The 18,279-nt window shown below is 43.1% G+C and overlaps 1 protein-coding gene across 2 annotated transcripts in view; it reads left to right on the top strand.

The window, feature by feature from the left end:
- PTPN9 (protein tyrosine phosphatase non-receptor type 9) overlaps positions 1 to 18,279 on the top strand; it is a 111,031-nt gene that overhangs the window by 8,607 nt on the left and 84,145 nt on the right. Inside the window, exon 1 of one of the 2 annotated variants that reach the window (XM_030814798.1) lies at positions 2,037 to 2,082. The exons of the other annotated variant lie outside the window; for it this stretch is intronic. Coding sequence (XP_030670658.1) covers positions 2,050 to 2,082 — 33 coding nt within the window. The 5' untranslated portion in view covers positions 2,037 to 2,049. Of the gene's footprint in view, positions 1 to 2,036; positions 2,083 to 18,279 lie in introns of those variants that run through there. 2 annotated transcript variants of the gene reach the window in all.

The raw sequence follows: 18,279 nt of genomic DNA, 5'->3' as shown, positions 1-18,279 counted from the left end.
TTTTAATTTTATGTTTTTTCTTTTTTTGAAAATTCTTCAAGTTTATGTCATGTAGACCTTACAGTGTTGTAAGGATTAATAAGGAGATGCATGTAGAGCACTTAGCCCAATGCTTGTATAATAAGTAGTCAGAAAAGTTAGCCATTATTATGATATTCATCATTGTTCTTTGTTTTTTTCTTTTTGAGACAGTCTTGTTCTGTCACCTAGACTAGAGTGCAGTGGCATGATCTCGGCTCACTGCAACCTCCGCCTCCTGGGTTCAAGCAATTCTCCTGCCTCAGCCTCCCGAGTAGCTGGGATTACAAGTGTCCGCCACCATACCTGGCTAATTTTTGTATTTTTAGTAGAGACGGGGTTTCACCATGTTGGCCAGGCTGGTCTCAAACTCCTGACCTCAGGTGATCCGCCTGCCTCGGTCTCCCAGAATGCTGGGATTACAAGGCATGAGCCACCGTGCCCGTCCTCATTGTTTTGGAATAGCGAAAAATTTTAGAACCATGTTGGCTTAAGCCAATTACAAGGGGAAAAAATATTCATAGCCACTCTGGGGACCATCACCTAGTACAGGTTCTTATGAATTCCAGAAAATTGTTATCTTGCATTTTTATAGTGTAGTTTTTAAAAGCCTATTCTAATTGCATGGTGTGGTTTTTGCTTTTTTTTTTTTTTTTTTGGATACAGGGTCTTACTCTGTCACCCAGGCTGGAATGCAGTGGCATGATCATAGCTCACTGCAACCTCAACCTCCCAGCCTCCCAGGCTCAAGTGATCCTTCCATCTCAGCCTCCTGGGTTCCTGGGACTACAGGCATGCTACCACACATGACTAATTTTTTATATTTTTTGTAGAGGGGGGTTTTACCATGTTGCCCAGGCTGGTCACGAACTCCTAAGCTCAAGCAATCCTCCTGCCTCAGCCTCCCAAAGTGTTGGGATTACAGGCATGAGCCACTGTGCCCAGTCTGGTTTGGATTTTTGTAATGGAATCTTTTAAAGCTAAAAATTTAACTGCTTTAGCGTGGACTTCAGAGATTTTTGGCATTTTTCCCAAGGGCAAGGGTTTTGTCCCATTTCTTGCGGCCAAGAACTTCCCTTTTCCCACAGTCTTACATGTCCTGTGCTAAATGTCATCTGTCTCCCCGGAAGTTACCATACGTCAAGGACCAAATGATTCATGATGTTAAATTGAGGTCTTCTACAGAGAGAAAGAAGGAAGGAAAGGTGAAGAACTCTTATTTTCATTATTGCTGATAGTTTATGATATTGTAAGTAGCAATTAGGTAAAACCTCATTTGGATGTGAGAATTTTGCTCTATTAAAAATTTCTGGTTGGGTGTGGTGTGGCTCACGCCTGTAATCCCAGCACTTCGGGAGGCCGAGGCAGGTGGATCACAAGGTCAAGAGATCAAGACCATCCTGGCCAACATGATGAAATCCCGTCTCTAGTAAAGATACAAAAATTAGCTGGGAGTGGTGGTGCGCACCTGTAGTCCCAGCTACTCGTGAGGCTGAGGCAGGAGAATTGCTTGAACCGGGAGGCAGAGGTTGCTGTGAGCTGAGATCGCGCCACTGCACTCCAGACTGGTGACAAAGCGAGAATCCATCTCAAAAAAAAAAAAAAAATTCTGAGCATAAGGGTCTTGGACTTTAGTTTTGTGAATATTAAGGGGCCTGGAGGTTTTCTCTAAGGAACCTGACCTAGTACTTATGACTTATGAATGAATTGAAAAGACACTCCTTTAGAAAGGAGCAGAACTGGTTTTTTTTTTTTTTTTTTTTTTTTTTTTTTTTTTTTTGAGATGGAGTTTCACTCTTGTCACGATCTCCGCTCACTGCAACCTCCGCCTCCTGGGTTCAAGTGATTTTCCAGCCTCAGCCTCCCAAGTAGCTGGGATTACAGGCACCCGCCACCACGCCTGGCTAATTTTTGTATTTTGTGTAGAGATGGGGTTTCACCTTATTGACCAGGTTGCTCTTGAACTCCTGATTTCAGGTGATCAACCTGCCTCGGCCTCCCAAAGTGCTGGGATTACAGGCGTGAGCCACCATGCCTGGCCAGGAGCTAAACTGTTTTAAAGAGGTAAAAGTTAAGACTCATCACGAGTATATTTTAGTTTCATTTTCTGACTTTTATGCCTTTATTGTCTTGGAAAAGCCATAGTAATTTTGGAGTACTTAAACTTTATTTTCTAAATATTAAGCCCCATTTTATGGCAGTGTGGGTGGTCCATTGCAGTGCCAAGATTAGAAGTCATAGAACCTAACCCTGATTATTTGTTCAGATACAACCTCTAGTGTAATATCAGCCATTTCACTGCTTCTGTCTACCATCCTGCCTTGGTATATCAGACAATTCTGGTATTTTCTTTTTCCTAATCAATTATTTTAACATTTTCCCCCTAAGCACACCTCCATGCGAGATCTTGGTTGCTCTTCCTGACCACTAAAATAACCACCGTTTTCTATTCCTATTCTTCTGGAATAAGGGAAGATGTTCCTAGAAAAGGTAGTTGAGCCTACACTTCTCAGTGCTGGAGGGCCTGGCATCAGCACTTTTATATCTGATTTTGAAAAGGCCCCTTAGGAACATAACTGAGTTAGCTTCTTAAGCATTTGGTTCACTTTTAAAAATTTTTTTTAGTAAGAGACAGGGTTTCGCTCTGTTGCCCAGGCTGAAGTGCAGTGGCTTGATCCTAGCTCACTGCAGCCTGAAATTCCTGGGCCCAAGTGGTCCTCCTTCCTCAGCCTCCATAGTGGCTGGAACTACAAGCATGTACCACCATGCCTGGCACATTTTTTTTTTTTAAAGAGATGGGGGTATTGCTTTGTTGCCCAGGCTGGTCCGGAACTCTTGGGTTCAAGCAGTCCTCCAGCCTCGGCCTCCCAAAGTGCTAGGATTACAGACGTGAGCCACTGTGTCCATCCAGCATTAGGTTTTGTTTTGTTTTTTTTTTTTTTTTTTTGAGACAAGGTCTCACTCTGTCACCCAGACTGGAGTGCAGTGGCATGATCATGGCTTGCTGAAGCCTTGACCTCCCTGGCCCAAGGAATCCTCCTACCTCAGCCTCCCGAGAAGCTGGGACTAAAAGTGTGCACCACCACACCACCATGCCCAGTTAGATTTTTTATTTTTTATTTGTTGTAGAGACAGGATCTCGTTCTGTTGCCCAGGCTGGTCTTAAACTCCTGGGCTCAAGTGATCCTCCAGCCTTGGCCTCCCAAAGTGCTGGGATTACAGGCATGAGCCACCGCGCCTGGCAGCGTTTCATTTTTTCTCTGGGAAAGGCAGTTTCTGTAGTATGTACCAGTTTCCTCTGAAATACCAAATCCATCCACAACATACCTACACAGTACTTGTCACTTTTTTCAGTGCAGGTAGCACAGGTAAGTTTATTGAATTATTCTGAAGCCAGAATTTATTTCTACAGTAATTTCTGGGCAGGTTCTAAAAAAGTCATCTGTGACTTTAGGACTGAAGTGTCTTGTGATGTTCATCCATTAGTTACTTGTTCATTGCTTGAACACCTAGCTAATCTTTACCTTTGCATTTGTTTTGATGTGAATCATTATTACAGATACACGTCATTATAATAATATGATGATAATCATTCATTATATACATCATTACAACCAGTCTTTTAAAAAATGGGCTATTTAAGGCTGGGTGCGGTGGCTCACGCCTGTAATCCCAGCACTTTGGGAGGCCAAGGCGGTCGGATCACCTGAGGTCAGGAGTTCAAGACCAGCCTGGCTGACATGGCGAAACCTTGTCTCTACTAAAAATACAAAGAAATTAGCCGGGCATGGTGGTGTATGCCTGTAATTGCAGCTTACTCCAGAGGCTGAGGCGGGAGAATCACTTGAACATGGGAGGTGGAGATTGCAGTGAGCCGAGATCACGCTACTGCACTCCAGCCTGGGCGACAGAGTGAGATTGCATCTGAAAAAAAAAAAAAAAGAAAAAAAAATGGGCTATTTAGATTATCTACAATGATCATATGTTTCTGTTGCCGAGGCTGGAATGTGGTGGCACAGTTATGGCTCACTGCAGCCTTGACCTCTCAGGCTCAAGCGATGCTCCCACTTCAGCCTCCTGAGTAGCTGGGACCACAGGCCCCTGTCATCACGTCCAGCTAATTTTTTTTTTTTCTCATTAATAGAGATAGGATCTCATTATGTTGCCCAGGCTGGTCTGAAATTCCTGAGCTCAAGCTATCCTTCCGCCTCAGCCTCCCAAAATGCCAAGATTATAGGCATAAACTACTGTGCCCAGCCCATATGTTTCTTTTTTTCTTTTCTTTTCTTTCTTTTTTTTTTTTTTTTCGAGACAGAGTGGGACTCTGTCATCCAGGCTGGAGTGCAGTGGTGCGATCTCAGCTCACTGCAACCTCTGCCCCCGGGGTTCAAGCAATTCTCCTGCCTCAGCCTCCCAAGTAGCTGGGACTACAGGCGCCCGCCACCATGCCCAGCTAATTTTTAAATTTTTAGTAGAGATGGGGTTTCGCCATCTTGGCCAAGCTGGTCTCAAACTCCTGACCTCAGGTTATCTGCCTGCCTCGGCCTCCCAAAGTGCTAGGATTACAGGCGTGAGCCACTGTGCCCGGCCACTAATGTTTCTTTTATAATGAAAAATAACACTTTCTGAAAAGTACTATGTGTTCTTTACATGTTTAAGATTATACTATTAAATGCTGAGATCTCAGTTTTTAATATTATTGCAAATCTGGCCTTTTTATAAACCAAAAGATTTACAAGTAAAACCTAGGCCTTTTGGGATGTGATGGTGATGACCCTTTGGTAGACCTCAGGAATCCCTCGGCTTCCTTTGTGGCTCCTGGTGTTTTATTTAACGTTCCTGAATCTGTTTTGTCTTATTTCCTTAAGTTTTTTGGAGATCTGCTTAATTAAGTAAAATCCTTTGTATTTACAAAATGCTCAACAAATAGTGGTAAGTATTTTTGCTGTCTGTGATACAGGAAACTTTTTTTTTTTTCAGATAAGAATAGGAAGAAAAATGAAGAGTCTGACTTTGTAGCATTGAAATAAAAGATTTCAAGATAGCCTAAGAATTCTAACAGTTACCATGCATGAGTAATATACATAGCAGAGTACTGAGGCTACCTTAGCTCATTTTTTACTGTTAAGACTTTTTGCATCATCCATTGGTTCATTGGTTTATTTCTTCTTTCTAGGTTACACATTACCTTTAGGTGCACTGGTGGTGGTCTGCTTCTGCTGCCTCTTTTCAGATAAAATATTAAAAGGTCATCTGATGATCTAAAAATGATTCGTAAATGAGTGCAAAGAATGATAGTTTGTATTATCTTCCATATCTTATTTAAACAGCCTTTATGAAGAAAATTATCATTCCATTGTTTATCTCTGGTTCCCTATCAGGATGATCCTCCCCGCAGAACATTTGTCAATATCTAGAAATTTCTTCAGTTGTCATGACTGTGGGAGGTGGTACTGGCGTCTAGTGGGTAGAGGTCAGGAATGCTGCTAAACATCCTCTAATGGACAGCTCCCTACAGCAGAGAATTATCTGGTCAAAATGTCAGTAGCACCAGAGTTGAGAAACCATGGTTTATCTCTGAAAAATTTTGTAGTTAGGAACAGTTTGAAGTTTTCACTTTAAAGTTTAAGATAGGTCTTTGCTCAACACATTTAGTATTTATAAAAGTATGTGTCACCAAATACTGATTTCAGCAATTGACTTCTCATACTGAAAAGTCTAAAACCAATTGTTTTATAGCATAACCATCATAGGGGGTAAAATGAGCCATTTCCACACCCTTTGCAGGGGTTTTCAGAGGTGGAGGGATTTTTTTCAGCCTTTAAAAAAATTATTATTATTATTATTATTATTATTATATATTTTTTGAGACGGAGTCTTGCTCTGTCGCCCAGGCTGGTGTGCAGTGGTAGAATCTCGGCTCACTGCAACCTCTGCCTCCCGGGTTCAAGCAGTTCTCCTGCCTTAGTCTCCTGAGTAGCTGGGATTACAGGCGCGTGCCACCACGCCAGCTAATTTTTGTATTTTTAGCAGACACGGGGTTTCACCATGTTGGTCAGGCTGGTCTCGAACTCCTGACCTCGTGATCTGCCCGCCTCAGCCTCCCAAAGTGCTGGGATTACAGTCGTGAGCCACCGCACCCAGCCAAAATTTATTTTTATGTATTTATTTTTAATAGAGAGAGAGTCTTGTTGTGTTGCCCAGGCTGGTCTCAAAATTCCTCGCCTCAAGGGATCCTCCTACCTTGCCCTCCCAAGCGTTAGAATTACAGGCATGAGCCACTGCACTCGAGATGGAGGGATTTTATATGACAGAACACTATTGAACTTTGCCATGGCATGATAATGTGGTGTCATTTTTTTTTTTTGAGAGGGAGTCTCACTCTGTCGGCCAGGCTGGAGTCAGTGGTGCTATTCTGGCTCACTGCAAGCTCCGCCTCCTGGGTTCACACCATTCTCCTGCCTCAGCCTCCCGAGTAGCTGGGACTACAGGTGCCTGCCACCACGCCTGGCTAATTTTTTTTGTATTTTTAGTAGAGCTGGGGTTTCACTGTGTTAGCCAGGATGGTCTTGATCTTCTGACCTCGTGATCCACCCGCCTCAGCTTCCCAAAGTGCTGGGATTACAGGAGTGAGCCACTGTGCCTGGCCAATGTGGTGTCATTTTATTTTTCCCCTTCAATTGTTTCTCTTTTTAAAAATTATTGTTTTTGGCCAGACATGGTAGCTTAAGCCTGTAATTCCAACACTCTGGGAGGCTGAGGCAGGAGGATCGATTGAGCCCAGGAATTTGAGGTTACAAAGTTTACAAAGCAATGATTTTGCCGCTGCACTCCAGCCTGGGTGACAAAGTGAGACCTTATCTCTATTTAAAAAAAGACATAATAATTGTACATAATAATTGTGCATATTGTGATGTTTCAGTACATGTATACCTCCAAATGTTTCTGAGTGTTGCCGTGAAGTGTCTCTGTTCCCCTGATAATCACCACACGGTGTTATTTTTTATCAATCCTTTTTCATGTTAATGTCAACTGAGGATTTTTTTTAGATCATAAGCAGAAATATAGTTTGTTCATTCAACAATCATTTATTATCTGTTGGTATGTGCCAGGTCCTTGTATAGCAAGGTTGGAGCTCTCTATCCTTGAGGAATTGCTTTCTAGTTCTTTGAAGGCAGTTATTAAACTATAGAATACCTGTCAAGGAGGAGGACTTGTTACGTGCAATGAGGACAGGGACTCGAACTTCTGAATTCTTAGTATATTTTGGAGGGTTCAAAATATGTTTGCTGACACATGGAATCAACCTCAGTGCCCATCAACAGTGGACTGCATAAAGAAAATGTGGTACATATACACCATGGAATACTACAGAGCCATAAAAAAGATCACATCTTTCGCAGCAAGGATAGAGCTGGAGACCATTATTCTAAGCGAACTAATGCAAGAACAGAAAACCAAATGCCAGCCAGGGGTGTGGGCTCACGCCTGTAATCCCAGCACTTTGGGAGGCTGAGGCAGGTGGATCCCTTGAGGTCAAGAGTTCAAGACCAACCTGGCTAAGATGGCAAAACCCTTTCTCCACTAAAAATACCAAAGTTAGCTGGGCATGGTGGCAGGTGCCTGTAATCCCAGCTACTTGGGAGGCTGAGGCAGGAGAATTGCTTGAACCCGGGAGGCAGAGGTTGCAGTGAGCCGAGATGACACCACTGCACTCTAGCCTGGGCGACAGAGTGAGACTCCATCTCAAAAAGAAAAAAGAAAAAAAAATGCCATACATTATCACTTATAAGTGGAATCTAAACATTAAGTACACATGGACACAAAGAAGGGAACAATAGACACCTGGGCCTACTTGAGTGTGGAGAGTGGGAGGAGGGTGAGGATCAAAAAGCTGTCTATTGGGTACTATACTTATTACCTGGGTAACAAAATAATCTGTACATCAAACCCTGTGACACACAATTTACTTATGTAATAAACCTGCACATGTACCCCCTGAACCTAAAATAAAAGATGGAAAGAAAAACAGAAAACAAAGAAACTAAAATATGTTTGCTGGAGAATGAGTGAAACTTTTTTGAAATTGTTCCTCACATAGCCTACGAAGCAGGTATTGTTTTGATTGTTTTGCTTAAGATGATTGTCTTTTTTTTTTTTTGAAACAGAGTCTTGCTCTGTCACCCAAGCTGGAGTGCAGTTCACGCCATTCTCCTGCCTCAGCCTCCTGAGTAGCTGGGACTACAGGTGTCCGCCACCACGCCTGGCTAATTTTTTGTATTTTTTAGTAGAGATGGGGTTTCACCGTGTTAGCCAGGATGGTCTTGATCTCCTGACCTCATGATCCACCCGCCTCGGCCTCCCAAACTGTTGGGATTACAGGTGTAAGCCACCGCGCCTAGCCTAGGATGATTGTCTTTAAGATATAGGGATGATATTCTGAGGCTTTCAGTAGAAGCACTGAGACTCACTCTTCTGGTTAACTGCTGTCTCCAGTGCACTTCATCTGCCTTTAACCATGTATGTTTATGTATGACACACATACCCCAGAAATAGCTCTCCCTGGACATTTGTGGGTTCAACATGCCTGGTTTCAGCCACTCACAAGTTTCCCTGTAGAGGTATGGCTACATTGTTCCCAGTTATTTATTGTTCCAAGATGTCACTGTTTAATGTACATTTACATATGACAGAAATTATATGATTTAATGAGGTTAATGAAGTTGGGGAGTTCATATAAGCCTTTGGCTGTACCTCTCAGAATAGAAGGTCTGCTCTTTGCCTTTATGAAAATCCATCTTGGCCAGGCGCAGTGGCTCACGCCTGTAATCCCAGTAGTGTGGGAGGCCAAGGCAGGAGGATCATCTGAGGCCAGGAGTTCGAGACCAACCTGGGCAACACAGTAAGACCCCATGTCTACGCAAGTAATAATAATAATAATAAATTAGCTGGGTGCGGTGGCTCACATCTGTAATCCCAGCACTTTAGGCTGCTGAGGCGGGTGGATTACCTGAGGTCGGGAGTTGGAGACCAGCCTGACCAACATGGAGAAACCCCATCTCTACTCAAAATACAAAATTAGCCTGGCATGGTGGCACATGCCTGTAATCCCAGCTACTTGGGAGGCTGAGGCAGGAGAATCTCTTGACTCCAGGAGGCAGAGATTGTGGTGAGCCGAGATCGTGTCATCGCACTCCAGCCTGGACAACAAGAGCGAAACTCTGTCTCAAATAAAAGTAATAAAAAATAAAATAAAAAATAAATTAGCCGGGCATGGTGGCACATATCTGTTGTTGGCTGATGTGGGAAGATCACTTGAGCCCAGGAGTTTAAGGTTGCAATGGACTATGGTCACGCCACTGCACTCCAGCTGGAGCCATAGTTTTATATATATACAGTTTAATCTCTCAAGTACCACAGTGAGTATAATGGGAAAGTATATTTCATGTACTTGCCTATCAATATCTGGGACAACAGCTTTTGAAATTGTTTTTCCATGATACTTTCATTTTGCCCATTTTTTTTTTTTTTTTTTTTTTTTTTTTTTTTTTTTTTTTTTTTTTTTTTTTTTTTTTTTTTTTTTTTTTTTTTTTTTTTTTTTTTTTTTTTTTTTTTTTTTTTTTTCTGTTTTTAAGCTAGATTTTTTTTCAACTTGTGTCAAGTGTAAGAAAGTTGAGGAAGAGGCTGGGCACGGTGGCTCACGCCTGTAATCCCAGCACTTTGGGAGGCCGAGGCAGGCGGATCACGAGGTCAGGAGATCGAGACCATCCTGGCTAACACGGTGAAACCCCGTCTCTACTAAAAATACAAAAAATTAGCCGGGCGAGGTGGCGGGTGCCTGTAGTCCCAGCTACGCAGGAGGCTGAGGCAGGAGAATGGCATGAACCCCGGGGGGCAGAGCCTGCAATGAGCCGAGATTGCGCCACTGCACTCCAGCCCGGGTGAAAGAGCAAGACTCCGTCTCAAAAAAAAAAAAAAGAAAGTTGAGGAAGAAAATTTTCCAAAAAATGGAATTTTTTTTTAAAGTAATTTTTTTTTTTTTTTTTTTTTTTTGAGATGGAGTTTTGTTCTTGTTGCCCAGGCTGGAGTGCAGTGGTGTGATCTCAGCTTACTGCAACGTCCGCCTCCTGGGTTTAAGCCATTCTCCTGCCTCAGCCTCCCAAGTAGCTGGGATTACAGGCATGTGCCACCATGCCTGGCATATTTTTAATATAGATGGGGTTTCACCATGTTGGTCAGGCTGGTCTTGAACTCCTGACCTCAAGTGATCCACTTGCCTCGGCCTCTGAAGTGCTGAGATTACAGTTATGGGCCGCCGCGCCTGGCTTTTTAAAGTAATTTTTTTTTTTTTTTCTTTTGAGATGGAGTCTCACTCTGTCACTCAGGCTGGAGTGCAGTGGTGTGATCTCGGCTCACTGCAACCTCAGACTCCTGAGTTCAAGCTATTCTCCTCTCTGAGCCTCCTGAGTAGCTGGGATTACAGGCACGAGCCACCATGCCTGGCTAATTTTTGTATTTTTGGTAGAGACGGGGTTTCACCATGTTGGTCAGGCTGGTCTTGAACTCCTGACCTTGCGATCCACCTGCCTTGGCCTCCCAAAGTGCTGGGATTACAGGTGTGAGCCACCACGCCTGGCCTTAGAGTAATTAACAACAACAACAAAAAATAGAGATGGGTGTCTCACTATGTTGCCCAGTCTGGTCTCGTGCTCCTGGGCTCGAGCAATCCTCCTCCCTTGGCCTCCCAGAGTGCTAGGATTACAGGTGTGAGCCTCCACACCCAGCCAGGAAGTTATTTTTACTGCTCTTTGATACTTTCTATATTTTCCTGATTTTTTTCTTGGAATCATGAAGGAAAAGAGTTACTGAGAGAAAGGCCTGAAGACTTAATATATGAGGACAATAAAACAGTTTTATTTGGGAATGGCCATTTGCATCACTAAGGAGGCTTTAGCTCTTCCATGCCTTGAAAACCCCCAAAATGAAGAAAAAATGGTATTTCTGGCTAGGTTAGGGACTTAGAAGTGATGTAGCCAGCAAGATTAGAATATACAGGATTTTCCACATACTTTTGTTTTCAAAAATAAACTTTCTAGATTAATTTCTAAATGCTCTAGAGAAACCATTAGAGATTTTCGGAAACTGAATGCCAGTGTGCCATTTTGTTTATGGGTAAAACAACATTATGGAATTAAGTTATCAGAGAAATTTATTTTTTTTTGAGATGGAGTCTCGCTCTGTTGCCCAGGCTGGAGTGCAGTGGCACTATCTCAGCTCACTGCAACCTCCGCCTCCCAGATTCAAGCAATTCTCCTGCCTCAGCCTCCCAAGTAGCTGGGATTACAGGCACATGCCACCACGCCCAGCTAATTTCTGTATTTTTTTATATTTAAAAAATCCATTCCCCATAATTTTATTGAGATACTTTCACATAAGATAAAATTCTAAGTGAATAGTTTAATAGATTTTGCTGATTGTATACAGGTGCATAACAACTGCCATGATCAAATTAGAACATTTAATTTCTGTATTTTTAGTAGAGATGATGTTTCACCATGTTGGCCAGGCTGGTCTTGAACTCCTGACCTCAAGTGATCTGCCCACCTTGGCCTCCCAAATTGCCGGGAGTACAAGCATGAGCCATCGTGCCCGGTGAGAAATTTTTTAAAAAGAAAAAAATATTTGTTTTTTTCTTTTCTTCAGCCACCCCAAATATCATTTTCTTTCTTTTTTTTTTTTTTTTTTTTTGAGACAGAGTCTCACTCTTGTCGCCCAGGCTGGAGTGCAGTGGCGCGGTCTTGGCTTACTGCAACCTCTGCCTCCCAGGTTCAAGCAGTTCTCGTGCCTCAGCCTTCCAAGTAGCTTGGATTACAGGCGTATGCCACCACGCCCAGCTAATTTTTGTATTTCTATTTTTTCTTTTTTTTGAGACGGAGTCTCACTCTGTTGCCAGGCTGGAGTGCAGTGGTGCGATCTCAGCTCACTGCAGCCTCCGCCTCCTGGGTTCAAGCAGTTCTCCTGCCTCAGGCTCCTGAGTAGCTGGCACTACAGATGCAAGCCACCACGCCTAGCTAATTTTTGTATTTTTAGTAGAGACAGTGTTTTACCATGTTGGCCAGGATGGTCTTGATTTCTTGACCTTGTGATCTGCCTGCCTCGGCCTGTCAAAGTGCTGGGATTACAGGTGTGAGCCACCGCGCCCGGCCAATTTTTGTATTTTTAGTACAGATGAGGTTTTGGCATGTTGGCCAGGCTGGTCTTGAACTCCTGACCTCTGGTGATCCACCCACCTTGGCCTCCCAAAGTGCTAGGATTATAGGTGTGTGCCACCGCGCCCAGCCCATTTTCTTTCTTAGTCAACATGAAGCTAGGTAAATGCTAGCCTTGTGGGTGATTTTTCAAGAAAATTAGAAGCAATTGTGAAAACTTGTCTTTTGAATGGAACTGCTAAACCATTTGAAGCTGGAAACTAGTCAGAACCTCTCATTGTTGTCATGCTGTCTTTACAGTGCTATAAGTATTGGTAAAAGCCCATATGAAAACTTGTGATAATAATAATGGCTAAGCACTACCCACTAGGATGGTTAGAAGTAAAACAAAACAAAATGGGAAACAAGTGTTGGCGTTGCCATTAGGAATGTAAAATGGTACAACCATTGTGGAAAACACTTTAGCAGTTTCTCTAAAGATTAAACGTAGAACTACCATATTACCCAGAAATTTCACTCCTAAGTATATAAAAGAATTGAAATAGAGCCTCAAAGAGATACTTGTGCACCCATGTCATAGCAGCACTATTCTCTTTTTTGTTTTTTTGTGTTTTTTTTTTTTTTGAGACAGAGTCCCATTCTGTCGCCCAGGCTGGAGTGCAATGGCGTGATCTCAGCTCTCTACAACCTCTGCTTCCCAGGTTCAAGAGATTCTCCTGCCTCAGACTCCCAAGTAGCTGGGACTAAAGGCATGCGCTACCACACCCGGCTAATTTTTGTATTTTTAATAGAGATGGGGTTTCACCATGTTGGACAGACTGGTCTCGAACTCCTGACCTCAGGTGGTCTGCCCACTTCAACCTCCCAAAGTGCTGGGATTACAGGCATTGCCCACTGCGTCTGATCAGCAGCACTATTCTCAATAGCCAAAGGTGGAACAACCCAAGTGTCCATCAACAGATGAATAAACAAAATGGTATATATGCATATAATGGAATATTATTCGGCCTTAAAAGGAAGGCAGTCTTGATATATGCTATATACCATGATGGACCTTGGAAACATTCTGCTTCCTGAAATAAGCCAGACACAGGAGGACAACTGTTGTATGATTCCACTTGTATGAGGTACCTACAATAGGTACATTCATAGGGACAGAAAGTAGAATACCAGAGGCTGTGGAAAGTTGGGAAGGGGGAGTTATTGTTTAATGGGTACAGAGTTTTTGCTGAGTATGATAAAACAGTTTTGGGTTATAGAGAGGTGCTAGTTACATAGCAATGTGAATTTATTTAATGCAACTGAATTGCATATTTAGGAATAGTAAAAATGATAAATATTGTTAGGTATATTTTACCACAATAAAGAAAATGAGGCCAGGTGTGGTGGCTCACACCTGAATCCCAGCACTTTGGGAGACTGAAGCAGGTGGATCACTTGAGCTCAAGAGTTTGAGAACAGCCTGGGCAATATGGCAAAACCCTGTCTCTACAAAAAAATACAAAAACTAGCCAGGTGTGGTGGCACATGCCTGTAATCCCAGCTACTCAGAAGGCTGAGGCAGAGAATTGCTTGAACCCGGGAGGCGGAGGTTGCAGTGAGCCGAGATTGTGCCACTACACTCCAGCCTGGGTGACAGATTGAGACCCTGTCTCAAAATAATAATAATAATAATAATAATAAAAGGTCAGCGCAGTGGCTCACACCTGTAATCCGAACACTTTGGGAGGCCAAGGCGGGGGGATCACGAGGTCAGGAGTTCGAGACTAGCCTGGCCAAGATGGTGAAACCCCGTCTCTACTAAAAATGCAAAAATTAGCCAAGGGTGGTGGTGGGCGCCTGTAATCCCAGCTACTCGGGAGGCTGAGGCAGAGAATTGCTTGAACCTGGGAAGCAGAGGTTGCAGTGAGCCGAGGTTGTGCCATTGCATTCCAGCCTGGGCGACAGAAAAAAACAAATTGTTCATCTAGAGTAGTGGCTGTCTCTCTTTTTTTTTTTTTGAGATGGGGGTCTCGCTTTGTTTGTCATCCAGGCTGGAATGAAGTGGTGCAGTCATAGCTCACTGCCATCTCCATTTTCTGGGCTCAAGGGATCGTCCTGCCTCAGCCTCCCAACGTGCTAGGATTATAGGTGTAGGCTACTGCACCTGGCTAGGGCAGTGGTTCTTAAAGTGTTTCCCTGACCACCAACATCAGCATCCCTTGGGAGCTTGTTAAAAATGCAAATTTTTGGCCGGATGCAGTGGCTTATAACTGTAATCCCAGTACTTTGGGAGGCTGAGGTGGGTGGATTACTTGAGGCCAGGAGTTCGAGACCAGCCTGGCCAATATGGCGAAACCCCGTCTCTACAAAAAATACATAAATTATCTGGACATGGTGGTGCATGCCTGTAATCCTAGCTACTCAGTAGGCTGAAGCACAAGAATTGCTTGAACCTGGGAAGTGGAGGTTGCAGTGAACTGAGATCACACCACTGCACTCCAGCCTGGGTGACAGAGCGAGAGATTGTCTCGAAAATAATAATAATAATAATAAAATGAAAAGTAAATAAAAAAATAAAAATGCGCATTTTCAAGTCCTGCCCTAGACCTACTGAATCAGAAACTCCGAGGTGGGATCCAGTAATATGTATTTTAATGTCTCTAAATGCATACTCAAAGTCTGACAACCAGTGATCCAGAGAATATCTAGGGTGCTGTTGTTGATCAAGGAAACATCTACAAGTGAATTTAGACATTCAGATACAGTTCAGGAAGGGAGGTCTTGAATTTATAAATTGGCTCTGGGACTAGGTATAGAAGCAGTCTGAACTGGATGAAAGCTCCAGGAATCATTTGGTTCTGGACTGAACCATTTGGTTAGAACTGAACTGTTCCCTGGAAGAGGAACAGCAAGGCAGACTTCTCAAAGACTAGCATTTATCATGATTTTTCTCATCTGAAGAAAGAGCATGGTCTCTTGAGATATAGAAATGGAACCAGGATATTTGCATGGTTGCAAAGAGGGCATTGAGACACCTGATGTCCACTGCAGATGGCATTCACTAGAGAGATGCTTGGCTTCCAAGGGAGTATTGAATGAAATAAGACAAAGGCTGTTCTGATTCAGCCAAGAAAACCTGCCAGTTTTGACAAGACCATTCCATAGGGAAGCTCATGTTACTCCAGTGTTAGTTGCCCTGAGAGTCTGGACATGTGAGTTACCAGATTTTACTGTCTGGGTTCTGCTGGGGAGCTGATGCCTCACTGCAGTGAGGACATCCAGATTACAGGCAGCTATTTAAGACTTCATTCTTTGTAGGTTTGCAAATAGTCTCTTAGGTACAATAAGCTGATCAACTTGTACCATTTTGTGAGCATATATAGGTTTGTTCCTGAGTTTATCTGAGGGCCTTTTTGGATTTGAAAGTATTGATCTAGGCCGGGCATGGTGGCTCACACATGTAATCCCAGCACTTTAGGAGGCTGAGGTGGGAAGATCACTTGAGTCCAGGAGTTTGAGACCAGCCTGGGCAACATGGGGAGACCCTGTCTCTACAACAGAATTATAAAGGCCAGGCGTGGTGGCTCACGCCTGTAATTCCAGCACTTTGGAAGGCTGAGGCAGGCGGATCACCTGAGGTCGGGAGCTTGAGACCAGCCTGACCAACGTGGAGAAACCCTGTCTCTACTAAAAATACAAAATTAGCTGGGCGTGGTGGTGCATGCCTGTAATCCCAGCTACTTGGGAGGCTGAGACAGAAGAATCGCTTGAACCCGGGAGGCAGAGATTGTGGTGAGCCAAGATTGCACCATTGGACTCCAGCCTGGGCAACAAGAGCGAAATTCTGTTTCAAAAAAAAATTTTTTTTTTTTTTAGCCTGGCATGGTGGCATACTCCTGTAGTCCCAGCTACTTGGGAGGCTGAGATGGGACGATCATTTGAGCCTGGAAGGTTGAGGCTGCAGTGACCCATGATTGTGCCACTGCAATACTCCAGCCTGGGTGACAGAGCAAGATTCTGTCTTAAAAAAATAAAAAAAAAAAAAAAAAAAAAAAAAAGAAAGTGTTGGTCTAGCAGGTTTGAAATGGCTGAGATGACTGACATTGTCTAATTGTATACTCCTGACCAGCTGCATCCCTTTAAGGGAGTAATGGAGCTGTGGGTCAAGGAGACATTCAGGAAGAGTCCTAGTTTCTTGAGTATGTGACTCAGACTCAGGATTGATTCAGTTACCCAGGGTACAGGGTTGAGTCTCAGCCTCAGGAAGAACACAGGGGCCAGTTAGATTTGGTGCAGATTAGCATCAAGTCTAATCTGCAGGTCAGGGCCAGATGAGCAGCAAGTCTGACATGCCTCATCCTAGATTTTTGGACTAGAAGTGAACAAGTCACTCTGTCAGATCCATTTGGGGCTTTGGAACTGGGGCAAGATTGAGGGATGTGAATATGTTGTGGGGGGATATATGAGCATGAATGTGTTACTGGGGCATAGAGATGCAAGCAGTTGTCAGGTAGCTTTGGTTGGATGGAGTGGAGGGAATATAGAGCCAGGAAGAAGAGGCAAGTTACTGTGTTTTCAGAGCTACTAACTTTTCTCGTCTGTCCTGGATTGATTCTAATTTGCCGGTGACCCTCTTAAAGTTTAGCACTCAGGACTAAAGACAGTATCATGAATGAAGTCTGATAGGACTCCTTGTTTTGGACACTGTGCTTCTGTAATGGTCTCCAAATTCACAATAATTTTTGGCAGTCTTAGCAAGCTGTTGACTCACAGATTCAAGTCTACTAAGATCTTTAATTCTTTTCTTATGTACTCCTGTTAAGTTTCATCTGGTACTTCTAAAATTGATTTACTTGCACTTATCCTTAAATTTCATTTTGTTAGATTTAATGTGCACTACCATTTGTTGAGTCTTATGTCTCAAGAATTTTACAAATATTACCTTTTCTCCCCTCTTGCAATTTTGTGTAGTATTACCCCCATTTTATAAATGTCAAAATTAAGGTTCAGAGAAGTTAAGTAACTTGCCTGGATTCTAAAGAGTGAGTGATAGAATCTGGAATACAAACCCTTGGCTGTCTGACTCTAAAGCCTGTTGCTTTTTAGTACCATTCTAGCCCATTGCACCATCCAGTTTTGATCTTTTGGATTTGTGTTCTATTTTTACCATATATTTGTTCTCTTAGCTAAAGGCCCTCCTTCTGTATGGTCAGCATGACCCAGTGCCCTTATCTAAATCTTTATGGGACCATATCTCGTTTGCCAGTGACTCTCTTAAAGTTCAGCACTCAGAACTGAAGACAGCCTAGGTGCTTTTTGACTTACTGTGGGGTTATGTCCCAATAAACCCATCATAAGTTGAAAATATCGTAAGTCGAAAATGCATTTAATACACCTAACCTACTGAGCGTAGCTTATCCTATGATGTTCAGCTCATATCTGAGCCGTAAACACGCTCAGAGCACTTACATTAGCCTAGGATTAAGCAAGATCATTTAACATAAAGGTGATTTTATAATAAAGCATTGAGTATCTCATGTAATTTATTGAATACTGAAAGTGAAAAACAAAATGGTTGTATGGGTGTTCAAAGTACAATTTCTACTGAATGCTTATCACTGTTTTGTTTTTTTTTTTTGAGATGGAGTTTCCCTCTTGTTGCCCAGGCTACAGTACAATGGTGCGATCTCAGCTGACCGCAACCTCCGCCTCCCGGGTTCAAGTGATTCTACTGCCTCAGCCTCCTGAGTAGCTGGGAATACAGGCATGCACCACCATGCCCGGTTAATTTTCTACTTTTTTTTTTTTTTAGTAGAGATGGAGTTTCTCCATGTTGGTCAGGCTGGTCTCGAACTCCCGACCTCAGGTGATCCACCCACCTCGGCCTCCCAAAGTGCTGGAATTACAGACGTGAGCCACCGTGCCCGGCAATGCTTATCACTTTTGTACCATTGTAAAGTCAAAACAAAATTTTTTTTTTCTTTTTTCTTTTTTTTTTTGAGATGGAGTCTCACTCTGTCACCCAGGCTAGAGTGCAATGGTGAAATCTTGGCTCACTGTAACCTCCACC

The sequence above is a fragment of the Nomascus leucogenys genome, chromosome 6, assembly GCF_006542625.1.
Source record: "Nomascus leucogenys isolate Asia chromosome 6, Asia_NLE_v1, whole genome shotgun sequence".
NCBI classification, from domain to species: domain Eukaryota; kingdom Metazoa; phylum Chordata; class Mammalia; order Primates; family Hylobatidae; genus Nomascus; species Nomascus leucogenys.
Note: the sequence above shows the minus strand (reverse complement) of the source record. Positions and strands in the feature narration are given on the sequence as shown.